At 42.8% G+C, this 27,315-nt stretch overlaps 1 protein-coding gene across 2 annotated transcripts in view; it reads left to right on the forward strand.

Annotated features, from left to right (window-relative positions):
• The first annotated feature begins 394 nt into the window (after positions 1–394).
• The window catches only part of SLC5A1 (solute carrier family 5 member 1), a 77,201-nt gene continuing 50,280 nt past the window's right edge, over positions 395–27,315 (forward strand). For both annotated transcript variants that reach the window (XM_008061543.1, XM_008061542.1), the window contains exons 1-2: positions 395–664; positions 6,812–6,883. In XM_008061543.1, coding sequence (XP_008059734.1) covers positions 530–664; positions 6,812–6,883 — 207 coding nt within the window. In that variant the 5' untranslated portion in view covers positions 395–529. The remainder of the gene's footprint in view (positions 665–6,811; positions 6,884–27,315) is intronic.

Below are 27,315 nucleotides of genomic sequence, written 5' to 3' on the forward strand. Positions count from 1 at the left end.
AAGAACTTGGCTGGTTCTTCAGAAAAGTCCTGCATCCATTTTAACGTACAGGGAAGCCAAATCCACAGAGGGCCTGGGACTGCGCCAAGGGCAGGTGGCAGGTGACCCGCAACTCCTATGCCCCTGGTCTCAGGTGACCTGTTCTGCCAATGGGGCCACTCCCACTCTGCCCCCAGTGCGCGCCCCAAGGCAGGCCAGGGTGGTGGCCGGGCTGGGTGCCGGCTGCAGGAGCACAGCAGGCCTTTGTGCCAGGCAGGCACCACCCCCTGGCCGGCCCCTCCCTGCGCACAGGACAGCCCTTACCTGCCGGGCCGCCGCCGCCCCGCCACCAGCAGCTGGGCTCGCTCCTCACTCTGAGCTCCAGCAGGAGCTGCTCCCCGACGGCTCCGCGCAGCGCAGCGGCCCGGCGCTACGGCCCCTTTGCCCCAACGCCGCGGGTCCCTCCCCCGGGGCTGATCATTAACCAGGAGACAGTATAAGGAGACCGTATAAGGCTCCCCGAGAGCGGGAGGGAAGCGTTGCCACCGCCATGGACAGTAGCACCTGGAGCCCCGCGACCACGTCCACCGCCGCGCCCCTCGCGCCCCACGACCGCATCCGCAATGCCGCCGACATCTCCGTCATCGTCATCTACTTCTTAGTGGTGATGGCCGTCGGATTGTGGGTATGTAGAAGGTCCTAGGACGTGGGCTGAGGGAGTGATGGCCACGGGGAGGGACAAGGGGAGCGCACGGAGGAGCTACGGCCTCGCTGAGCTGCAAGGGGGCTGGGTACTTAAGCTGGGAAACTTCCCTCAGCCTCAGTTCACTCGAGTGTAAAATGGGTACAATCTTGTCTATTCTTATGACTCCCTCTCCCCAGGTGGGTGTGAAGACCTGCAGAGATGAATCTGGAAGCTCTTTAGGGACTCTAGGAATTTTAAAAAATACTTTTGTCATTTGCCTTTGAGTATGATTCAGACATTGAACACTTTTTGTCCTTTCAACTAAAATGGGCAAAAAAGGTCAACTGGGTAATATATCTTCATAAAAGACTTGGAAGCATTTGAGAAGGGTTTAGGGGCACAGTATGAGGTGGGGGGGCAAGCAAGGATGAGCAGAAGTGAGAAGGGTACCCAGGGCAACCTGCTAGGAAGGGCCAAGGAGGATGCTGGAGCCTGTGAGCAGGGAAGGAAGGCGAGAGATTCGAGAGAGGGCTGGAGAGTGAGTGTAAGGGACAGGGAAGGGGCAGCTTGGAGCTGCAGGGAGGGCTCCCAGGCTTGGGAGATGAGCCCCAAGGAGGTGATACAGTCCTACCTCTTAGTCATCCTGTTTCCAATGGAAAAGCAGTAGTGTAGAGTGAGAAGGCCAAAGCCCTTGTCAGCCCCAGGGGCTGTGGGGTGATTTCTGGGGATAGTGCTGACTGATGTCCCACTCCTAGGGAAGGCTAACCCTGAGGCCTTGTGTCCCCAGAGATGAGGAAGATGGGTGGAGGAGAAGAAGGAAGTCTTGGGGGTGGCCTGACACTGGGGAGAGCCCCTTTGAGACTCCAGGGATGCACCAAACCTGAGAAACTTGTTCTCAGCAGCCTGGAACTTGGACATTTTACTTATGACAGACTCTGGCACACCCAACAACTAGAGGAGATGTTTTAAAAGTGTGCAGATAGACAGCCAAGGACTGTCATGGGGAGCAGGTGGATGACAGACCCAGGGAAGCTGCTGTGCAACCAGGTGGTTGTGTTGAACTCTTTGACTCAGAGAAGAGGAGGGTGGGTGTTAACCCTTCCATGGACACAGAGCTTTTTCAGGGGTAAAAAGAAGTGTTGATCCCCCGCCCCACAAAGAACCGTCAAAACCAGATATGGCAAAAAATCTCTTTATGTCACATGGGGCCAATCTTCCTCAATACTCTCAGCTTCCCAGACATAGTGGAAAGGGACCAACTAGGAGCCAGGAGACCCAAGTTTAGTGCCAGCTTTCACATGGTTCATGCCATGGTATGTTAGGCAACATCACTCAGCCTCAGTTTACTCAAGTGTAAAAAAGGCCAATTTTGTCTATTCTTATGAGTTCCTGTAAGTTGTTGTGAGCATCTGCAGAGATGAATCTGAAAGGTCTTTATGGACTCTAGGAATTAAAAAAAATGCTTTTGTCATTTGTCTTCCAGAGTATGATCCAGACCCTGAGCAATTTTTGTCCTTTCAAGTAAAATGAACAAAAAATGCTCAGCTGGGTAGTATACTTTCACAAAAGCCACAAGACAGGGAGGGCAGGAATGCTAATCCTCATTTTATAGAAGAAGAAATGGAAGCCCCATGTGACTGTGATTTGCCTAAGATTGCAATAGTTGGATTTTTTTCCTGGAACTCAGGTTTCTTGATTCCTGATATTTTATAGCAGCAGGCACTGTGCCTGCCTTCTTCCTCCTGTCCCACCCCAGCTTATAAGTGTTGGAGCCAAGGTGTGAAACCATCATTTGTTAGGCTTACTGTACCACCTGTTTCCCAGACAATCACTGACAATCTCGGTTCTCCTAACAAACCTCATTTTAGCTCTGCCAAAGTGTATACACTTTTTTATGGTGTTTACACATTTCAAGTGTTTGTTAATCAGTATCACTTGTTCTGTTACATGCTACTTAATAGTCTGCTAGTATTTATCTACTTTTAATCTTCCCCCTTTAGTCAGTGCTTCTGGACCCTGATCGTTTAACACGTTGGATTTCTTTCAGTTTACTCTCCTCTTTTGCTATTGAGGCGTTAAGAGTGGCTTGATTCAGGGATGAGCATTCTGATTGGACTATACAGATAGACAGGCCTAAGCCTATTGGACAGCCTTCTTCAACCTGTAAAAGACCCCTACTGCCAATGTTCCTCTGTTATAATTTCTGTCTTTTCCAACATTATTTGGCTCTGTTTTATCCTCTTCCAACTCTACCTCATCCAGTCATATTTGGGATTTGATCCAAGTTATTATTTCTTCAGTGTTTATTTCTGTTTTTTTCAAAGGCTTTCAGTTTGCTTCTTGGTGGGATTTTACATTGTTTTAAGATGAATCTCTGATCTTATTCTTGCTGGAAGATTTCATTAAGCTATCCTGCAAGCCCCTCAAGCCAGGAGTTGTTAAGCTATGGCCCATGGGACAAATCTGCCTCACAGCCTGTCTTTATATAGCCCACAAGCTAAGAATTTTTTTTGGTTTTTCTTTTTACACCTTTAGAAGGTTTTGTAAAAACAAAATGAACAAATCAAAATGCAGACTACGCAGCAGAGACCCTATGTATCCCACAAAGCCTAAAGTATTTACTATAAGGCCCTTTGTCTTAGCAGAAAAAATGTACTAACTCCTATCTTATGCAGTCATTCCAACCAATAGCATCATTGAATGTCTGAGTTGGAATGACCTGTGGGAGAGTCCAACCTTTCCATTTTACAGATGAAGATCAAAGAGGTCACCCTCTTTGATCCTCATCTGTATGAGTCAGTACCAGAGCTGAGACTAGTACTCCACTTTTAAACAAAATAAATCAAATTTTATTATTATTATTATTATTATTATTATTTATTTTAGAGTTGTGGGTTACAAGTGAGGATTTACTACATAAGCAAGTTTCATACAGGTGAGGTTTGAGGTTCTAGCTAGTTCTCTCTTCCCCTGATAGTGGACCAGGTACCCAGTGTGATGCCACATGCACCCCACCCTCGTCCCTCCCTTCCATAACAGTGTCCAGCATTTGCTGATCCCATACTTGTGCTTGTGTGACTAGTGATCAGGGCCCGCTTCTGTGTGAGGACATGCAGTATTCAGTTATTTGTTTCTGTGATATTTCATTTAGTATGATGACCTCCAGCTGCATCTATGTTGCTGTGAAAGCCATGATTTTGTTCTTCTTTATGGCTGCATAATATTCCATCATGTATATGTACCAAATTTTCATTATCCAGTTCAGTACCCAGGTCTTATGATGCCAAATCCAGCACCCTTTCCACTGTTTCACTATTTTCTATTTCCAAGACACTCACCTTTCTAGGAATACCCTTTGCAAGGGTCTTACTGTGCATTGCTGTGACAGTGTCCTAGTGGTTGCTGAATTCCTTCTTTCCTCACATATTTTATGGCTTGAGAGCCTAGAGCTTATTGACTTCAATTCTTTTAATTGGATGCTCAAGTTTCTTCTTTAGCTCATTTAATAAAATAATCTTGATGGGTTGTCAACAGCTGTCACTAGAATACCTCCAGCAGAAACTTTCACAAGTGGCATATTTCCATCTCTGGACAACACCAACAGAGATAAAATTCTTCCTGGTACTGGACTCAGCCTTGATGTCCTGGGGCTTCTCTTATTTTATCTGGTTGTCCTCTACGCAGTCCATGCTGAGCACATCTGCCCCTCCTTACATATTGGAAGACAATAGGCTACACTTGAGGCTTCTCTTCTCCAGGCCCAACACTCCCAGTTTCTTAAGCTCTTTCTCATCCAAACAGAGTTCTGAAAATGTTTCCTGTTGCTCATTGATATTTTTATTCCATCAAGGGGAATAAAGCCCTAATCCAAAACATTGTGGGTCAGTAATTGAACTTCTTTTGCCCCTGCATCTTGCAGTTGTGAGTCCATTTTCTTCTAGTTGTAGAGTGGACAGATGGATTTAATGGCATGGTTTACAAAGTGAGGTTTGGAGCCTTGGAGTTTTCTTTTGGGCATCTTGTGCTCATGGAACAATGTCTTTCCATACACAAAGCATTATATTAAGCATTATAGGGGACTAAAAATTTGTAATATGGTGACACATAGTAAAAATAATGGTGAGGGCTGTGAAAAAGGTATGGATGGAGTATTCTAGGTGTTCAGAGAAGGGGAAGATTATTTTTGTTTGGGAAGGTGAGGAGGCCCTAGGGGAGGAGGAAGTTTCCATGGGGGAGTTTCCATAATGTTCCATGGGAAAAGTGACATTTGAGGGACCTTGAAGGACAGATAGGTAGGGAATGGGCTTGTAGGGATGAGGGAATGAACATTCTGGAGAGGAAAAGCCCTGGTGTATACGTAACCCTCCTTAGCATTTGCCCACTCCCAATGTCTTTCCTGAATTATTCCAGCTCCCCACTCTGGTCTCTGCCCTCACATTTTCTTTCTCATTTTAAGCTCTTCATTTCTGAGATCAACTGGGAAATGTTTGTGTCTGGGTCCCAAACCTACTTTTCCTGTTCTTCCAAGTATGTCTGGGGGGCATCAACCTTCTTTAGTTTCAGAATGACTTTTCTCTGGCCAATGACTTTCCCACTGCTAGAGCCTGAGTCCTTGGGATTTGTTTCTATTTCAGCTCTAGCTGCCTCCTCTTGAAATTCCCAGAAAAAGCACTACAGAGGCCTCCACAGTATGTCCTATGGAAGGGAGGACCCTGCCAGGAGTCCAGAAAGACCCGAGCTAGGCTCTCCCAGGCACTGCTCAGCACACAGGGGCGCAGAACAAATCTGTTGATTGATTGAATGCATGAACAGTCCTGCTTCCTAAAGGATTAAGTTCAGTGCATTGTTGCAGTCTGAGCACATAGCAATGTGTTATCTGTCACAGACCTGCTTGCTGAATGAATGGAAAATGTCTAATTGCCTTAAATGTCACCATCAGAGGTTAATTCTTTTGCACCAGTGATGCTCTTTAGGCTCAGTGGTCACCTGTGAAAATGCACATAACTCTAACAGGGCTAAGCCACTACCAGCCACTGCCATTTTCAGGGAGATTAGCAAGTGTCAGCTGAGAGAAGCCAATGGCATAGGGAAAGGAAGGGGGAAGAAAGTCAGGGGCCAGGGACAGAGGTGCAGTTCCCATTTGGTGCTGGAGGACTGGGCCTGAACCTGAACTGGACCAGGAATAAGTGAAAAGCTCAGAGGCAATATTCCTATGGATCTGTGAGAGGGGCTGGTTGTCATGTATAGATACATGTCGTTTTATCCCCTCATGAACCCTCGATGGCTCCCTACTGCCTTTGGAGTGAAGTCTATACTTTTTAGCCAGGCTTTGAAAGCCTGCATTCTGCCCCACTTCTCATCACTCTCCCCATTCATACACCTCAGCCACGTTCACCAGATAACAGTTTCTCATTCCCTTCTTCCCCACACTAGGCGCTGTTCCACCTCTAGGAGTGCTGTTCCTGCAGTTTGAAGTGTTCTTCCCATTTTTCTCGACTAATAAAACTCTACTCTTTCTTCAAGATTTGCTGAAATACTGCCCCTTCTGTGAAGCTTTTCCTGACACCCTGATCAGAAGGAAATCTCTTCCTTCCTCTGTATTTACCACAATAGTCATAATATATTGAAAAGTAATGATTCCAGCAATCTCCTACCTACACCCATAAAGGGAAAAGACTTGAATTGAATGTGTCTTGTCTTTTACATAATATTTGGTACAAAAGCCTTGCAATCTTAGAGCACTTTTTATTATTTGGTAATAGTTTTATTGCGATATAATTCACATACCATATAATAGTTTTAAAAAGTATGATATTTCATTTGGCACTTCCATATGCTTATATGAAAGGTGCACATAGTTCCATTTATCCTGGTTTAAATAGGCAAACAGCTCCAGGTGAGTGATTTGCTGGAAGCCTCACCGTAAGCTAATTGCAGAGCTAGCCCAGGACAAGCTTCTGAGCCTCAGTTTCCTTGTCTGTGGAATGTAGGTTCCTGCCTCCTTCATTTGAGTCTGTTGAGGTTCCAGGGGAAGAGGGAATATGAAAGTGTTTCAGAAAGTGGAGTGGGAAGAAGAAGGTGCTGTGTATGGGGAGGCAAGACCATTCTTCTGGGTTTCTATTAAATTTTTGACCCTTTCCTCTGCAGGCGATGTTTTCCACTAATCGTGGTACTGTTGGAGGCTTCTTCCTGGCAGGCCGAAGTATGGTGTGGTGGCCGGTAAGTTTTCTCTGAAATACTATTTGCTTAGCTATGATATTCCTTTGAGGAACTCATTTTCTTTTTGGCTTTGGGTGGTGGTGATTCTCCCTCTCCTCCTAGATCCTTGATAATGGATCTTGTATTCATTAGGTCTCCTGGGCACCCTTAAACTCTTGGGATGAGAGGAGAGCCTTTAAATAAACAATGCTTGGACCTTTTCAGTGAATAAATAGAGGAAAAGACTGCACAAGGTGGACAATGTGGAGAAATGAAAAGGGCACAAAGACCATGGTAATCTTAGGCAAATGAGTTTCCATTTCTATATCTATAAAATGGCTCATGCTTATAATATCAACATTTTAGGAGACTGAGGCAGGAGGATTGCTTGAGGCCAGGAATTTGAGACTGCTATGAGCTAAGATTGTACCACAGCACTCCAGCCTGGGCAACAGAGCAAGACCTTATCTCTAAAAAAAAGATAATAATATCATGGGGAAGGTAATATTTACCTTCCAGGAGTGTCATAAAAAGCTGAGACTTCTTATGGGGCAGAAACTCAATATACACTAGTTCTTTTGCTGTCCTTTCCCTACTTTAAATACCACAGAGAGAGATTTTATCTGTCTTACTTCCAGAGCTTAACACAGTGCCTGATACATAGGAGGTCCTCAATAAGTACTCACATGGACAGAGGAGGAACTCCCTCCTGTTTCCAACTACAGTTTTTCTCTGGATGAGGCTTCCTCATTTCTTGGTGGATTTTGTATTCTGTATATTTAAGAGGCATTTTCTCTGATGCTTTGTGCATGGGCAAAACTATCCAACTCAAAGGACACGGGCATGGGTGGAAGAGAAATCAGGAGGTTCCTTCCATCACATCAGCCACAAACCTCTGGCTGGTTTATCAATTCAGCCCAATAACCATTTTGATGCAGAGTTCTCACTTAAGTGACTGCTTGAACAAATTGACCAAACTGTGCTAATCTTTGGGCTTAGAATACAAGTAAGATTGGTGGGAGAAAAAGGAGGATAAAGAAGAAAACCTACAATGAGAAGGAAGTGACAGCTGTGAGCTGCTTGGAGGATAAGAAGGAAGAAATTAGACTGTCACAGTTGTGAAGTATACAGTACAGAGAGAACTTACCAGGAAATTATGCCACATCCTGCAGTGGGCCTTTGATCAGCTTTATTGAGATGGATTTTAATAACTAATAATCTTCACAATTGCTTAGCTTATTCTTGAAATCATTTTTATTTTGAAAAAATTTTAAATTTTTTGACAACTAAAATTTGTATATATTTAGAGTGTACAGGCTGGGTGTGGTGGCTCACACCTGCAATCCCAGCAGTTTGGGAGGCCAAGATGGTCAGGAATTCAAGACCAGCCTGAGGAACATAGCAAGACTCCCATCTTTACTTTAATGTATAAAATAAAACATTTTTAAAAAGTAGAGTGTGCAACAGGATGTTTTGATATATGCATATATTTTGAAATGGTTAAACTAATTAATGTATCTATCACCTCACATAATGCACTTACATTTTTGTGGTGAGAACATTTAAGATCTAATCTCTTAGCAATTTTTAAGTATACAATATGTTATTATTGGCCGGGTGCGATCGCTCAGCCTGTAATCCCAGCACTTTGGGAGGCCAAGGCGAGAGAATTACTTGAGCCTGGGGGTTTGAGACCAGCCTGGGCAACTTGGTGAGACTTCTTCTCTACAATAAATAAAAAAATAAGCTGGGTGTGGTAGCCTGTGCCTGTAGCCCAGCAGGTCGAGGCTGAGGTGGCTGTGAGTGTGCCACTGCACTTCAGTCTGGGTGACAGAGTGAGACTCCAACTCAAAAACAACAACAACAGCAGCAACAACAACAATAACAACAACATGTTATTATTAACTGTGGACACCATGCTGTACAATAGATCTCCATAACTTATTCAACTTAACTACAACTTTGTATTCTTTTTTTGGAGTCAGGGTCTCACTCTATTACCCAAGCTGGAGTGCAGTGGCTCACTGCAGCCTCAACCTTCTGGGCTTAGGTGATCCTTCTGTCTCAGGCTCTTGAGCATCTGGAACAACAGGCTTGTAACCCCCAGCTAATTTTTTGATTTTTTTGTAAAGACAAGATCGTTCTATGTTGCCTAGGCTGGTCTCACACTCCTGGGCTCAAGCAATCCTCTTATCTCAGCCTCACAAGGTGCTAGAATTACAGGGGTGAGCCATTGCACCCTGCCAACTTTGTACCTTTTAACCAACATTTTCCCATCCCACCCCCTTCTGCTCCAGCCCTTGGCAATCACCATTCTACTCTCTGCTTCCATGATTTTGTGTTTTCTAGATTCCACGTATGAGACCATGAAGTCACTTCTATTTTATTTTTAAGGTAGCCTAGAATACTGGGCAGATGCTGATTTCTGTGGTGGTCCCCTCATTCTTGCCTCTCCTGACACCTTGGTGGGTGCAGGCACATACTTTCACATATCACCTCCTTTCAGCTTTGTGTCAGGACTTTTTGTCTTCTCATGCTTTGGACTTTTGTGCTTTTCTAAAAGCTGGTGTTAAAGAGGCAGCTCTGATCCCAAAGTTCAAGGCTAAGCTGGATAGTCCCTTTAGAGCTGTGCTATCTAATATGGTAACAACTAGCCACATTGGCTATTTAAACTAAGATTAAAATTAGATAAAAATTAAGAATTTGTTTCCTCAACCACATAGCCATATTTCAAGTCTCCATAGCCATATAGTGGATACTAGCTGCTGTATGGGACAGTGCAGATCTAGAACATTTCCATCATTGGGCAGTGCCACTCTGTGGCTTACAGATCCAAGGATGGCATGGAATCTTAGTGAACTTGAGGTTTGCTGAATAAGAGATCTGAACAGGACCTTGAAGTTTAATTGTTTTGAAAACAGTAAAAAAACCAAAAAACAAAAAAACAACTCAAAACCCCCAAAAAACCAGTGCACCCTCCCACCCCATCTAATGCTTCAGTGCCCCCTACAGCAAACCTGCTAAGTGCTTATCCAGCCTCATTTTGCACCTACCTTTTCCTCCCCATCTCACAAGACAGGAAATTCACTACTTTTAAGACAAAGTTTTCCATTTTCAGACAGCTAGTTTTCTTTTTATTGACTGTAATCAAGATGAAAAAATTTCAGGCTGATATATTAGGGGTAAGACTTCAGCTTCCAATTTCTGGATTTTGGAGAAGCCAATGAGAAGTGGAGGCATGAAGTAAAACCACTCTTAGGAGACATGCACTTGGGGTGGGACCTGGGAACACATCACAAATTAATCAGAGATGATGTCTTTCTTCCTGACATTGCCCTGGTCTGGATCTGAGGTGAGGATTGGTTGGTGAGAAGGATTAGCCTCACCCAAAACAGGTGGGGTTCAGTGGTTTATGTGGGGTTTCCTGTAGGTGTTGTTCTCCTTATGCATGCATGTCTCAGTATCGGATTTTTCTAACCAACAGAAAAACATGGCATCATTCTTCTTTTGTGCAGAAGTCACTACTTCCTTGATGAAGTTGACATTTGACTCTTCTTTCTCTAACCACAGTTTTCATGAAATTATGCTAATGGTTTCTAAGTCTGCCCATGTACTGGAATCACATGAGATAATGTATGTGCAGCACGCAGCACTGTGTCTGATGAATGGTCAATACATGTGAATGTTAAGAAAAGGAAAGTACAGAAAAAGAAATGGAAACAACACACCGGTTGACAACCATCTGGTGCAAAGTACTTAGTAGTTCTCAGTGAATGAAAGCTAGCATTTACCTGAAGAGACTGCTGCTGATTCTTTTAAATTTAACTTTCAGGTTGACTGTGTGAATAAATTAACATGATTTAGGCTAGGCTCAAGAGCCCAGGAGTTTGAGGCTGCAGTGAGTGATGATTGTACTACTGTACTCCAGCTTGGGAGACAGAAGGAGACCTTGTATCAAAAAACAAAAACAAAAATGTGATTTTCTGTGTATATTTATTTATTCTACTATAAATCACCTGTTCCAGCTACACATTGACAAAAATTTAATATTTCTGAAATTGGATTGTGTCTTATAATCAGTCAGTGGCATGTCATAGGTTAAATGGCAACATCTTTTCTTTCTTCACGCTATATGGTATGTCCTACAATAGTGAGTGCCTTAGATTCAATAAAGTATGATTATATTCCAAGGGAATAGTTTTCAAACTATTTTCACTACAATCCTTGGGCTCTGCAGAAATCCTTCAGGGACTGCGCACTCTCTCCCAGCAACCCAACTTTTATTTATTTTATATAAGGAACATCTGTTAAGATTTTGTTTGAGAAAAAGCTTTTGCTGACTTGTAAGCTCATAACCAGAGTATCAGTTCCCAAATATACTGGTCCAAGGAGCATGTCAGCACTATAGACTCTTCAGTGCTGATGTTTCTCTCGGCCTCCTGGCAGAAACCCTCCAGTGGGGCCCTTTGGCTCCTCCATCTGCCTTTAACCTAGTAGCTTTGTGCTGTAGGAAGAATGGACAGTCAGAGAAGCTTCAGTAAAAGAGTACTGGGGGACTTTATGAAGAGAGGACTTGTTTTGACCCTGGGTCAATATAACTGATGCAGAAATGGCTTGGGTAGTCATCCACGAGAGAAGTAGGAAAAAATCAGGGCTCATAAAATCTGAAAGGAGATTGGACAGAGGAGAAACTGGTTTATGGTATTTCTGGGACTCAGGGAGCTCTGAAAAGATCCATAACCAGGTGAAGATCCAGGACCTCTGGAAAAAGAGTTAATTCCTAAAATGTTAATGGGCTCCAAAAGAGAAATATTTTGTGCTGTGGCTTGAGGGTAGAAGTGAGGGACAATCAGAGGGGAGGAGCAGTCAGCTACAGAGGGAGCCAGGTGGGGAGGCCCCAGAAGCCTGAGTCACGCTTAAGACAAGCCAAGGCAGTTCAACTGAGTAACACGAAACCATGAAGCTGTACCTTACGTAATTGTGGACTGATTGGTGGCCTAGGATTTCCTTTTTATGTGATGCCATGATTTGGCACCTTTCACTAACAGTTGCTTGTGTGCTGTGTTGTGATGATTACTTGGGAGTGTAGGAGATATAAGGGTAGGAAGGCCGTGAAGCTCAGGGGCTGAGCTTTGAAGGAGAATTTCTCACTCATTGGCTAGTGGCAGCAGAAATTCCTCAGAGAAGTGGGGCTCTTGATACACAGTCCAGTGGAGAACTCTTGTTTTGGAGGAGAGCTTGAGCATACCAACCAGGACCACGGGCCAGGCCAGCTCTGTCTGAGCAGTAGAGTACCATAGCACTGAGCCAACCCTTTGATTCCCCCCCACTTTGACTCAGAAGGAAGCATTCCAAAGGGCAGGATGTGAGAACTGCATGGGGCACCAAAGGATTTGGCTTGTCCCAGTTTTGTGCTGTTGGGCAATTCATTAATTTTTGAGTCTCAGAGAGTCTTCTCTGTAATGTGGAGATAGTCAGATCAGGAGTCCCAAAGGCTCTTCCAGGACTAAAATTCTAAGATTCTACACCATAGGGGAGGTAACAAGCATAGGAAATGGGTATGGGCATGCTGGCCAGTTCATCACCATTGAAGGCCTTGAAGAGGGAATGACCATGTGTCTCTCAATAGCCAGAGTTTTCTTCCTTTCCTTAATATTAGAGTATCATCAGAAAGTGGTACATCTCAGTGATTTAGGGTAAGAGTTGACAATCGTTTTCTGTAATGGTCCAGATATCAAATATTTTCAGCTTTGTCACTATGTGATCTTTGTCACAACTACACTACTTCACTGTTGTAGCACAAAAGCATCCATGGAAAATACATAAATGAAAGAGTATAGCTGTGTGCCAATAAAACTTTATTTACAAAAATAAAGGCCAGATTTGTTGTTTTGAGGACACATGCACAGTCTCAGATCAGTGCCTGGCACACAGTAAACTCACAGGTTTTTAGCTCTTGTTCTTCTTTTCAATTGGAACCTGTTAAAAGACTGTCACATCACTTATCTGATTGAATCCTCAGTGATCTAGTGATATAAGTACAGTAAGGATGATGATTAACTCCATGGATTGTCCAAGTTTACACAAGATAAGAACAGAACTAGGACTCCCTCTAATCTGGTTATTCAGGTCTCTTTCTCCTTGTGCTTTGAGATAGAAATTTGTGAGACCGATAGGTGTGGTCTAAAGTTTAATTTGAAAACTAAGACATTTTTTTATTTGGGGCTGACCAGAGACCCTGATGGAAATTTTCCCTGAAGAAAAAGGGACAGCTTCTCAAAGTATTTTTTTTTGAGTCTCATTCTGTCGTCCAGACTGGAGTGCAGTGGCTGCTCCCGGCCACCACAGCCTTGACCTGCTGGGCTCCGGTGATCCTTCTACCTCAGCCTTCCAAGTAGCCGGAATTACAGGCATGCGCTACCACGCCTGGCTGATTTTTTGATTTATTGTAGAGATGAGGTCTCGCTGCCCAGGTGGGTCTCGAACCCGCGGGCTCAGGTAATCCACTCACCTCAGCCTCCCAAAGGTGTGGGATTACAGGCTGAGCCACTGAGCCCGGCAGCTTCTCACAGTTTTTTAAAACTCTTGAGTAAACTGTATTTAATTTTATCTTTAAGCCTCTAAAATCTAATAATCAGATCAAAGTCCTGCCACTTTTGATGCCATCAGATGGGCAAAAGGATGTCTTGGAAAAATCTGGTAGGCCTAAGACATAGGTAGGAGCTCAGGAATCAGACAGGAGGAGAGAGAACTAGGCACAGGAGAGGCAGAGAAGCACTATGGAGGAATTCAGGAAGAAGTGAGAAGGAAAGACAAGTACTCGGCTCTTCACAAGCCTGGGGAAAGTGATTCCTGCCTCCTCTGGCCCTCAAGTGGATTTGGCCTTCTTTTCCTGCTGATTGCTTTCAACCTGGATATAGCTGTCCATAACCTGTGATGAGAGGGTCAAGCTTTTTTTTTTTTTAATCCTTCACAACACTGAGGCCTTGCACTGAGAGTAGGCACTTGGAAAATATGGGTGGAATTAAAGAAAAAGAGAGATGAGAGGGACATGTCCTCAGACCCTTATGCTGGACTTTCCTGGTGTTATGTCACCTGATTCCTGAGTTTATAGTCTCTCTGATGCAGGGACCACACAGTGTAGGTGATGTTTAGAATTTAGGTGGTTAGGAGGGTGCTGGATCTAAGTAAGAAACCTATGTCCAGTACCACTTCAGATTTCTGTTCTCATCCACAGAGAAAAAATTTTGTCGTTGTTTTTTAGGCTCATGGTAGTAAAACTGGAAAAACAGGCCCTAACCAGAGTACCCAATTTCAGCCCACATTGAACCTGTTGATAAAATTTGATGCAGCTATAATTTCTTACTATCCTAGGTCATTTGTGTTTGCTCAGTTTACAAAATTTGACCGTTCCTATGGGCATATATCTCTTTTTGGGTGGGAGTTTTTGGCTTATTGTGGCAGTTTCTGCCTTATTCTTTGACAGACTGTTTCCTGTCCTCTTTTCCTCTTCTTCCTTTTCTTCATTTTTCTTCTCTTCATGTTACTCCTCTTTTCCTCTTCCTCCACCTTTTCCTTCTCTTGCTTCTCATCTTTTTCCTCCTCTCCCCCTTGTCCTCCTCTTCCTCTGCATTATTCTTCTCCTCTCCTTCACTCCCCTTCATCTTCTCTCTTTTCTTTGGTGGAGCAATTTCCTTCCTATTCTTTATGTCTTAGTCTCTTCTCTGAGGTGCTTCTCTGATTAATTCAAAGCCTTTCACCACCCCATGCATGCTTTGTTTTTCTAGTCATCTATTGACTGTTAGGTAGCCAAGTTCCTGTCATCTAGTTAGTACCTAAGCTCCTGGCTTCTTCTTTCTCACGGGTTGCCAGATTAGCACTTCTGTAGACAAAGGAAAAAGTAAATTGTACCAATATTTCTAATTGGTTGAAGTTAGAACAGTGCTCAAACTATTGGCTAAAATGAAGTCTTTAAAAATAATTTATTTTAAAGGGTACCTGCATGATCAGTGATTATGTACCTAACCCTTAATTGCACCCCACATCTTTATAATAAAAAATTATTTTAAATATGTGGGGTACAATTCAGTGTTAGGTATACAAATATTCATTATGCAGGTACCCTTGTTGATGAGGTGTGTCCCTGCCTCCCCTGGCTGTTTCCCACTACTGCCAATCCCTTTCTTATAGTATTATGATAGTTGTTCAAGGTCTTAAAATGGAATCTTTTAGATGAATCATATTAGAAATATATCTGGGATTAAATTAGTTTATGCATGTAAATCCCTCAGGGTAGTATATAGTTAGTACTACCCAAGGGTTGATTATTATTATCATTGTTATTGTATCTCATTTTGAGATCCTCCTCCTTATTCTGTGAATTGAATCAATCATCCATTTATGCATTATTATTCTATATGCCAGATTCTGTGTTAGGTGCTGATGTGTGTGTGTGTGTGTGTGTGTGTGTGTGTGTGTGTGTGTGTGTGATTCACATTCTTACAAAATATGTGTAAAATTATGAATAGTGGTTAAGTGTTAAGAAGAAAATGTATTTGAGTCAGAGTGGGCAATGGGGGAGAAGGAGTGGAATCTTCCTTAACACAGGAGGGCCTTTTTGAGGATTGAGCATTAGGCTGAGACCTGAAGGATCATAAGGAACCACCATGTAAAGATTGGGGAATGAGCAATTCAAGAAGGAGCAGAATGGACAAAGGCCCTGAGGTAGGAAGAAGTTTGGGGTATTTGAGGAACTAATGCATTTAGATCAGGCCCTCTGAGTGAGGGATCCTGAGTTGTTGATGATTCCAGGGATGAGCCCATCTGGGTTAGTAGGTGGCTTAATCTCCAGCTTCCTTGACTCCCAAATGCCAATGCCAGCAGAAGACTTCACCTGCCTTTTGTCCCAAAAACCGGTGGGAAAATGTCAGCTTTGATAGTGGTTTCCCGATTTCCTGCTCTGTTGGTTCTTTGGACAAGAAGAGATGTTCACGAAGGTAATGAATGAAAGACAACCATTGTCTGTTGGGACATATGCTGAAAGAGTAAACAGAGATTATGATGACTTTGGAGCAAAGCCTGTGTCTAAATATTTACCAGGGTCTCAGAAATAAAATATTCGAGCCTCACCTTATTTTCTGTCCTAATCCAGGAAGTGAGATGGCGAGGGTCAAAGGTTAAACTTTTCTAACTTCCCCTTAGAAAAGAGAGCTTAAAAACGATGACAGTAATCGTGTTCAAAGACCAGATCCTGAGAGGGTGAGGGAGGACTCTGAAATGAAAATGAAATAGATGAGCACTTGCTGTTCCTGAGTTTACAGTGAGGTGGGTGGGAGTGTCTCACCCCACTTACTGTACCTCTTCAAGGAAGTCAGAGGAGAGTGTCTGCAGAAGATGGGACAAGTCAGTGTGGTGCTGTGGCCTCTCCCTGTGCCTCTCAGCACTCAGTCACCTTTGACTGTGGGGCTTGGGCAAGTCACTTCACTCTGATCTTTAATCTTCTGTAAATGAAGATGAGAACAATACCAACCTTACAAGACTATTGTGGGCATTAAATAAGGTAAAGCAAATGACCCAACACTTAGCACATAAGAGGCACTGTAAAAATTATTGTTCATCTCTCCCTTTTTTATACTGCCAGAATGGGCCTCTCAAAGTATGGTACTCAGATCAGCAGCATTGGCAAGACCAGGGATCTTGTTGGAAACGCAGGATTTTCAGCCCCAACCCAGAGACCTACTGAATTAGAAACTTTAGGGGATGGCCCAGTAAACTGTGTGTTTTTTTTCTTTTAATTTTTAAATTTTATTTTAAAGATGTGGGGTTCATTTCAGGGTTAGGTATACAAATGTTCATTATGCATGTACCATTGTTGATGAGGTGTACTTCCCCTTCCCCAGGCAGATTCCTGCTACTGCCAATTCTGCTTCCCCGCTCCCCTCCTGGCAGTTTCCCGCTACTATCAATCCTTTTCTTATAGTATTATGATAATTGTTCAAGGTTCGCTTATGAGTGCGAACATGTGATACTCAGTTCTTTGTTTCTGTGAAAGATCATTCTGTATTATAGACTCCAAGTCCATCAGGTTGCTGTGAAGTTCATGATTTTGTTCTTCTTAATGGCTGTGAAATATTCCATTGTGTATATGTACCACATTTTTAAAATCCAGTCCTCTTTTGATGGGCAGTATGATTGGTTCCATGTTCTTGCTACTGTGTGCAGGTTTTTTTAATAGAGTGATTTGAGTTCTTCCAGGTATATTCCCACTATGAGGATTGCAGGGTTGTATGGTAGGCCAATTTTTAGATCTTTTAGGAATTGCCCCACTGTTTTCCACAGAGGCTGCACTAGTGTACACTTCCACCAACAGTGTAGAAGTGTTCCCTTTTCACCGCATCCTCTCCAGTGGTTTTTTTTTTTTGTTGCTGTTCATTTTGTTTCTTTGTTCTTTTTTAATGCTATCACAAATTTTATTTCAATTAAAGATTGAGAGAACAATTCACAGGTTATATATGGGATACTCTGGTCACTCTGATTTAATACCTCCTCCAATTGATTTTGATTAGGATTACCAGATTTGGTAAATAAAAATACAGATGCCCAGTTAAATCTGCATTAAAAATAAACAATACCTATAAAAAAAGATAAGTAAGTCCCATGCAATAATTGGGAAATACACTACAAATGTATTTATTATTTATCTGAAATGCTGATTTAACTGTGTATCTTGTATTCTGATGTATGCTAATGCTTAAGGATCACTATTGTAGACTGTCCCAATGGGGGCATCTAACATAGCACAGAGAAAGGAAGGAGGAGAGGCCTTGGGATCCCAGTTGTTCCTTAAAGGGGAGAACAGGGAACAGAGCTCTGGATATTCTGGGTAGTTTATTGTTCATTAACAAAGAAAGCAGTTTCCTGAAATTACCTGAGTGCATTTTCCATTTGAACTATGATTATCTTGCTCCCACAAAGAAAAACGACCACTCTGTCTCTTTCAGGACACTCCATTTTCAGGGCATTCCATAAAACCATGGGTTGCAAACTAGGTGTGGTGGCTCTTGTCAGTACTTGAGGACGCTGAGGTGGGAGGATTGCTTGAGGCCAGGAATTTGACAACAGATTGGGGAACAGAACAAGACTGTGTCTCTATAAAAGATAGAAATAGCTGGGTATGGTGGCACGTGCCTATAGTCCCAGCTACTTGGGAGGCTGACACAAGAGATTCACTTGAGCCCAGAAGTTTGAGGCTGCAGTGAGCTGTGATTGTGCCACTGTACTACAGTCTGGGCAACAGAGTGGGACTCTGTCTCAAAAAACAAAACAAAACAGAAACAGGCTGTGTGAAAACAATATCAGTATTTCTTCAGAATAGCATGCTTTTATAGGGCAAGACTTATTAAATATTTCTCACATTTAGCACCTCATTTAAGCCCGCTAACACCTTTGTGGGTTGGCTGAAAGGGATTCTTATCCTCGGTTTATCATGGAGGAAACTGAGGCTCAAAGTAGTCAAGTAACTGACTCAATGTTACATAGTTTGTTATGGCAGACAAGATTAGAACCCAGTTGGAAAGTTCCCAGTGTACTTGGATGGAGAGGAGGAGAGAGATGTCCATGTCATTTACTTGTGCTTTCAACCTAAGATTATTGATACAGGGTACTTTCTTTTTTTCCTAATACATTAGCTGCCTCTGATTGTGAAGTCAATTGTCCTTTGCCTCGGGCAATTATTGACTCCTGAGTTAGTAGTCCTGAGTCTGTGTTTGCTATCTTACTATCCTTAGGGTCTGGAAGTAAAGATAAAATTAATGTGTAAACTTGAATCACTTTCTCTGGGCTACAATTGTGTTTTCATTTGAAAATAACAAAGTTGACCGTAATCCTTTCCAGGGTAATTCCAGCTCTGACATTAGATGAGCTGTATTAAGATGTCAATATTCTATTTCCTATTACACAAAACATAATTGTAGTTAGCATTAAATGACATTTTAATGTCTTTTTCTACATCATATAAAACAAACACATAATTTACCTGCCTGTTTTTTCTCAGTCCTCAGGCTCTGTGTGAATCTGAAATAACTCTGGAATTGTTGTCCTTTATTCTTAAGGGTTTTAAAGAATTATATTCTAATTATAAACTTACATACACTTGTGAAAAAAGATTGGAAGACTACTTAAAAAGTAAAAAAACGCACTGATTTTTTTTCTCCTCCAAAGGTAATCACTGTTAAATTTGGATATATTTATGTATACACACAATGCACATACTTATGCATATATTTAAACATTTTAGGGATAATATGTTATATAGCTCTGTATTTATTTATGTTGTTGTTGTTTAACTTTTTTTTTTTGAGTCAGGCTCTCATTCTGTCACCCAGGTTAGAATGGCACGATTACAGCTCACTGCATCCTGAACCTTCTGGTCTCAGGTGATCCTTCTGGCTCAGCCTATAGGTGTGTGCTACCATGCCTGGCTCATTTATTTATTTTTTAATGGAGTTGGGATCTTGCTATGTTGCCCAGGCTTCTATTAACTCCTGGGCTCAAGCAATCCTCCCATTTTGGACTGCCAAAGTACTGGGATTATAGGCATGAGCCACCGTGCCTGGCCTTGTCTAACATTTTATCGTGAGCATCACCCTATGTCATAACAAATTCTTCAAAGCTATAGTTTTTTTTTTGAGTTGAGGTCTCGCTCTGTCACCCAGGCTGGAGTGTAGTGACATGAGAATGATGATCATGGCTCACTGCAGCCTTGATCTCCTGGGCTCAGATAACCCTTTACCTCAGCAGCCTGAGTAGCTAGGACAACAGAGGCACACCACAACATCCAACTAATTTTTTGTTTTTTTTTGGTAGAGAAAATGTTTTGCTGTGTTGCCCAGACTGGTCTCAAATTCTTGGCGCACAATCTGCCTGTCTTGGCGTCCCAAAGTACTGGTATTACAAGCATGGACCACAATGACCAGCCCAAAACTATAATTTTAAAGGTTGCATAATAGTCCATCATAAGTATGAGCCTTAATTTATCCAATTGTTTTCCTATTATTGAACCCTTATCTTGTTTCCAACTTTATTCTATTGTAAATAATGTTGCAATGAACATACTGATGAAGTCCTTATATCCAAGTCTTTGTATTGCTGATAAATTACTTAAGGTAGAGTCCTAAAAATAAGGTCATATAGTGGAAGGCAATCTTCTAAATTATTTTGATGTGTACTACAAACTGGTTTCCAGAAAGATTGTACCAATTTACATTTCTACCAAAAATATACTGGAGAACCTATTTGCTTCCCACACCAAGTATTTAAAATTAAAAAAAAATTGGCTGTTTGACAGACTAACTTACAAGGTCAGATACTCCTTGTGGTCTTGTTCTTTTTTTTTTTTTTTTTTAGTTGGAGTCTCACTCTGTCGCCCAGACTGGAGTGCAGTAGCCACGCTCCCAGCCACTGCAGCCTCGACCTGCTGTGCTCCGGCGATCCTTCCACCTCAGCCTTCCAAGTAGCTGGAACTACAAGCATGCGCTATCACACCCGGCTAATTTTTTTGATTTATTGTAGAGATGAGGTCTTACCAAGTTGCCCAGGGGAGTCTCGAACCCGCGGGCTCAGGTAATCCACTCAGCCTCCCAAGGCGTGGGATTACAGGCTGAGCCACCGAGCCCGGCTGTGGTCTTGTTTTTATGAACACTAAGCTTATGGGTCACCAGACTACATCTCATAGAGACATTTCATAGTATGCCTTGTTGTCCTTATGAGTTGTTGATAGGCCTTGCAGGCAAGGTTTATTACCTCTTCCTCAGGAGAAATTGGTCCTTGGCAAATCCCTATAAAGTGTCCCAACTCCATGCAGCCAGTGGGAACAATTTGGTCTTCATGATTCCTGGTGTTTCCCCACAGAAGCTTTCAAGGCTTTGATATTACTCACTCAGCAGACCTTTACTGAGTCTTTGCCATGTGCAAGGGAGGTCCGGTGCTTAGTGAAGGCAGAAACTCTTTGAAGGTTAGAAGATATCTCCATGTTTGTACAGAAGCAGTTATCAACATGAGACATGTCATACGCCAGGAAAGTGGAACAGACAACACACAGAGTAAGAGATCAGAGCAGGGTGCCAGCAGAGAGGTGGGAATGGACTTTATTCTGAAGACCGGAGCAGTGTTTTGATAGGCAAAGCTCCATAAAGAAGATGCTCTGAAGAGGACAATGACAATAAGAGCAGGAGGCTGGAAATCACAGAGCATGTCTAGGAGCTTCAGTCAGTGTGATTTTGCTCGAGTATAGGCGACGTGGCAGGGTGAGTCAGGGATGCTGGTATTGGAGAAGGTAAGGCCGGCTGGATTGCAGAGAGCTTGGAGTACCTGTAATTCCTCTTCTGAATTCTGTGCCATGGCTGAAGGGCAGAGGATTTCTTTGCTGTCTCTGGTGGTTTAGATCACCTTCTGGGAACTCCAACAATCCTATCTCTTGAGGAGATGGTTGGTTGTGAAAGGATTTCCCACAAAGCCTTTGCATGGTTTCAGTGGATTTCCATTTGAAATGTTTCAATAATGTTGTTGTGACCTGAGAATATCCTGGAAATCTTTATTCTATTGAACCAGCTGGTTCTGAGGTCTCACCAATGAGATCAGTCAAAGTGTTTTTCAGTTCATGTTCTATACGTTGGCATGTGGTTGAAGCGAAATTGTCTCCCGCTGAGCAGCACAAATGCCCTGATAACAGATCTTTAAAACTCTGGAGGTTAAGCAGGGAATTTCTTTTTGTATATATTTAAGGGGTGCAAGTGCAGTTTTGTTACATGGATATATTGTGTAGTGGTGAAGTCTGAACTTTTAGTGTCACTCAAATAGTGTATGTTGTACCCACTAAGAGATTTCTCATCTGCCATCCCTTTCCCACAATCCTACCTTTCTGAGACTCCAGTGAGTGTTTAAAGTTTCTTTTTAAATCTCTTTTTTTTCTTTGTTTGAGTCTGGTTCTCACTCTGTCACCCAGGCTGATGTACAGTGGCACAGTCATGTTTCACCACAGCCTTGACCTCCTATGCTCTGGCAATCCTCCTGCCTCAGCTTCACAAGTAGCTAGAACTACAGGTGTATGTCATGACACCTAAGTTTTTTATTTTTTATTTTTTTTAGAGATGAGGTCTTACTATGTTGCCCAGGCTGGTCTTGAACTCCTAGGCTCAAGCAATCCTCCTGCCTCAGCCTCCCAAAGTGCTGGGATTAGGTGTGAGCCACTGTGCCTGTACTCCAATGACTATTAATCCTCACTCTATGTCCATGTGTACACCTATTTATCTCCCACTTATAAGTGAGAACAAGCAGTATTTGACTTTCTGTTTCTGAGTTGTTTAACTTAATAGCCACCAATTCCATCCATGTAAACAGGGGTGTTTTGGAGAGAGCCTCTTTCACCCCAAACATTTTGTCCTCTAAGCTCTTTGCATTCTCCTGCATCTGAAAGGAGATCAAAACAAGTTTAAGGAGGAAACAATAACTTTCAATACAGTCTAGGGAAGGTTTTTCAAACTTTATTGTATATAAGAATCACCTGGATAGTTTATCACTCTGATTCAATATGTCTGGGTGGCAACTGAGAATTTCCATTTCTCATAAGCCCCCTGGGTGAAGCTGATGTTCCTGGCCCACAGAACACCACAGTAGCACTGGTTCTAGGAGCCCATTTCTAGGGCTGAGTTAAGCACTGAAGGAGTGATCATTAAATAGAGGAAAGTCTGTCGTTTGTTTGAGAGATAGAAGCAATTCCTGCCAACTTCTGACTTCTAACATTAATTGTCGGTAGGGAGAAATGATTTGGCCTGATGTTTTCCTTTGTGGTTTAGGTAGCTTTCCTTTCAAGGAAGGCTTATGGAAAAGCATCAAATTTGTGCCAAACCTTGAAGACACTGAAGTGGAAAAAAAACTGAGTGCTAGAGCCACTGTCTTGTTAAGGCAAACCGAAATGGTCTTTTCAGGAATCTAAATCACGGTGAGAGATCTGTTATTGTTAAATGTTTCAAATAACAGTGAGGCAGAGCCTCTAATAATGATGAGAATTAGAAGGACTGGCCCAGGCACTCTGTACTGCCATGGACCCATGGCTGAGTGGAAGGGTTTCAAGGAGGATTTGAAGGTAGATGATATTAAAACCAGATGGGAGCCGGGCTCGGTGGCTCAGCCTGTAATCCCGCGCCTTGGGAGGCTGAGGTGAGTTGAATTGCCTGAGCCCGGGTTCGAGACCCGCCTGGGCAACTTGATGAGACCTCATCTCTACAATAAATCAAAAAATTAACCGGGTGTGGTAGCGTGCTCCTGTAGTTCCAGCTACTTGGAAGGCTGAGGCGGATGGATCGCTGAAGCCCAGAAGGTTGAGGCTGTGGTGGCCGGGAGTGGCCACTGCACTTCAGTCTGGGTGACAGAGTGAGACTTCAACTCAAAAACAAAACAACTAGATGGGAAGTCAAGAAGGGTAGCCTGCTTCATTATGGACTTCTTGAACTTCTTGTGTCTGGAATAGTTTATTTGGGTCTGAGGCCCACTTGGACACAGAAATGGGGCTGAGGGCAGCAGAGAGAGACATGGGTGATGAGATTCAAGTCCATGGTCAGTGAGGAGCAGACACCTGAGGAGAGGAAGTTTGGTCTGAAGAAGATTTAAAGGAAGGGGGAAAGTCCTCTGTCCTCACATATTAAAAGGGCTAGCTTGTAGAAGAGAGATTTGACTCGTTCTGTATCACCCTAGAGGGCAGGAGTAGGATTGATGGATAGATTTCAGCTCAAGATAAAGAACGACTTTTTAACATACAGAGTTGTTTCACCATGGATTTAGTTTCCTGGTAAGGTGAGGAGAGCTCTGTCCCTAGAAGATGCATTCAGAAGCTGACCATCATTTGGGAGGTGTTGCAGAAGGGACTCAAGCTATGACATCCATGGAGCCATCCCACTCTGGAAGATTCTATGATTCTGTAATTTCTCCATATATCTCTCCCCCTGCCAACCTTTCAGGATAGGAAATTTAGGCAGTAAAATATGGTTATGTATTCCCTAAAGTCAAAAGAAAAAACATAGTTTTTTTACTTTTTGTGATGTGACATTGTGTTATTTTTCCCAATTTCTGTGCTCTCAAACCTGCTGGATTTGGTCAGACCCAATTTATCTTGCACAGCAGTGGCAAAATGATCTAAATACTAGCCCTGTCAGGGGATGAGTAGGGTTTGGAAAGAAGTTAGTAAGAAGCAAGGTCAAGTTGGAGATATTTTAAATAAAGTCTAAAACCCTGAATTCACAAGGAATGTGGGAGTAAATTACAGAGAAGGACATGATGATTCATGTCATCGGGTCACTCCCTAGCTGGAGTGTGATTCTCAAATGGGCATAAGCGTGGGTGAGGAGTGGACCCAGAGAGTGTTTGAGAAATCAGTGTGATGGAAGCATTGTTGATGAGTTCCAGTGAGAGGAGGGGAGTGTAGGAGATAAAGCTCTGGATTCTGTCTTACTCTGCTCAGGCTGCCATAGCAAGATTGGGTGCCTTAAACAATAGAAATTTATTTTCTTACCATTCTGGAGGGTAGAAGTCCAAGATTAAGGTGCTGTCAGGGTTGGTTTCTGGCGAGGCCTCTCTTCCTGGCTTGTAGATGGCTGCCTCCTTGTTGTCCTCATATGGCCTCTTCTCTGTGTGTCAGGGGTGGGAGGGGAAGGAGAGAAATAGATTTTTGGCATCTCTTCTTATAGGGACACCAATCCGATCCTATCAGATTGGGGTTTACCCTTATGGCCTTAGTATCTTTGCTATCTTCTAAAGGCCTTCCAAAATCTCCAAATACCACCACATTACGGGTTGGGAATTCAACATTGCAGGGAAGACATAATTCAGTCTTGAACAGTCTCCATTGTAGCACTTGTGAGTTGTTCTGAGGATGATATAATTGTCCTCTTTGAAGGAGATGGAAGGAAAGAGACACTGATTGAGGGCCAACTGAGTACCGGTCATTACTCATTCATAATCTCATTTGACTGTTGCACAAACTTGTCATTAAAGAAAACAGAGCCTCACAGATGTGATCACCCAGACAGTAAGAGGTCAAGAAAGCATTCAAACTAGTTTTTAAGCTCACGCTGCCTTTGTATCGGAGGGAAATTTACCTCGAAACTTTGTTAAATGCCTAGAACTACATCTTTAAGCCTGGGTTGTCTGGAAGTCTGTTTGGCAGGCCCTTTAGGGTGTCTGGGAGAATCTCTGAATAAGTCACTGCTAGGATCAGAGTTGTGCTTTGGAGAGATAACTGGCCATGTTGGCGTTGGGAGGTGGTGACTTGCAGGGGGAGAGACTAGAGATTATCTAGAAGCCAGTGATACAGTCTTGTTGAGAGACAATGACAGGTAGCACAAGGGCAATATAGAAAGTGCCAGATTCCCATGACACTGGGAAAGCAGAGTCAGAGTTTTGGTGAATGATTAAGTGCAGGTCATGGGGTAAAGGGAGGGAGTCCACAATGAGGTCAGTGGTACCCCTGACAGAAGTGAACCGAACCTGGGCCCAGGTTATTCTGGTACCCCAATGTCTCCAGATCCCATTCTATCCGCATCAGATGATAAGGAGTGGGAACCTCAGGATAGCCTGAGACTGCTAAAGCACAATGGGATATGAGAGAGGGCGTCTTGAATTTATGATTAATCTAATGCAGTTAATCATTTCTGGTAATTAAGTCCTTAATAACAGAATTAGGCTTAATAATTTATCAAGCGAGAGATGATACATGAAAAGATAATGAGTCAGAACAGGTGGGCCACTTGCAGAAGAAAAATTTTGATTAAAAGTGGACTGTTATCCTTGTCAAGCTTTGAGCAAAAAGAGTTGAATGTCTCTTAGCAACGTGCTTTCCCTCAGTTTCCCCTTCTTAATGAATGACATCCACTCAGTCACTTGAGTCCCAAATCTAGGAGTCACCCTTGATTTCTTACATCTAATCCTCCAATAGAGCCTGTTAACTTTGTTTCTAAAACATACTTTCAATCTTTTCTCTTGTCTTTGTCTCAACTGCTACCACCTTAGTCCAGGACACTGTCCTCTCTCACCTAGACTCAGTGATAGCCTCCTACCTCGTTTCTCTGTTTTCTCACTTTTCCCCAACACTACACTCTCCACACACTTTGGGAAATTGTCAGGGGAGTGGGGGTGGAATTGGCAGTTGAGGAAAACTGCTAGGGGAGGGAGGAACGTACCTTATCAACAAGGGTATCAGCATAATCAATGTTTGTATACCTAATCCTGAATTGTACCCGATATCTTTATAATTAAAAAAAATAATAATTAAAAAAATAAAAGTAAATTAGATCCTGGCCTTCCCCTGCTTAAAACCCTCAACTGGCTTCCCATCTCAGGATAAAATGGTGCACTGGCATCTGTGCCACTTAGCCCCTTCTGACTTTCCAGCCTCATCTCCCACCACCATCCTCCGGGCCCACCATGCTCCTGCTCCTCAGTCCTTTTTTGTATTAATTTTTGTGTTAACCAGGTTTGTTTGGCTGGTGTGTTAATGTTTGTTTTTGTGAAAGGTTTTATAATAACTTAATGAGCAATAAGCGAGTTTTAAATTTATAGTTTATTGGGAGATATTTATGTACATAATTAAGTGAATATTTGTAACATAATTGTTAAAGGTGGTAATTAGGGGTAATGAATCACAGTGAAAGCTTGGGAGACCAGTCTACTGAAAGATGAGTCTTGAAGCATGTCTGGAAGTCTCTCTCAAGTGCCAATCAGTGGAGCAAGGGCTGCTCCTCTCTTGAAGAGTGTTTTGGGTATAGTTGTCAAAATTGGGAGGAGACTTTTTAGAATTCTCAGGGGCTGACATATTTATTTATTTATTTATATTGAGTTGGAGTTTCACAATGTTGCCCAGGCCGGAGTGCAGTGATATGATCATGGCTTACCACAAGCTTGACTTCCTGGGCTCGGGTAATCCTTCTGCCTCCTCCTCCCAAGTAGCTGGGGCTACAGGCTCGTGCCACCATGCCTGGCTAATTTTTTGATTTTTTGTGTGTGTCAAGACAAGGTTTCACTATGTTGCCTAGACTGGTTTTGGACTCCTGGGCTCCAGTGACTCCCCTGTTTTGGTCTCCAAAAATGCTAGGATTTCAGGAGTGAGCCGCTGTATACTATCTATTATATTTTATTTTAGATTCAAGGGGTTCTTGTTCAGGTTTGTTACATGGGCATATTGTATGCTTGTGAGATTGGGGCCCATCACCCAGATGGTGAGTATGGTACCCAGTGGGCAGTTTTGCAACCCTTGTGCTCCTCTTTTCTTCCCCCTTTTAGGAGTCCCCAGCATCTACTGGACCCATCCTTATAGACGCTGAATTTTTCTTTCTTGATTAAAGATGTGGAGTACAATTCAGGGTTAGGTATACAAATGTTCATTATGCAGGTACCTTTGTTGATGA

The sequence above is a fragment of the Carlito syrichta genome, unplaced genomic scaffold, assembly GCF_000164805.1.
Source record: "Carlito syrichta isolate Samal-C Ts95f unplaced genomic scaffold, Tarsius_syrichta-2.0.1 Scaffold305313, whole genome shotgun sequence".
In the NCBI taxonomy this organism is placed as follows: Eukaryota; Metazoa; Chordata; class Mammalia; order Primates; family Tarsiidae; genus Carlito; species Carlito syrichta.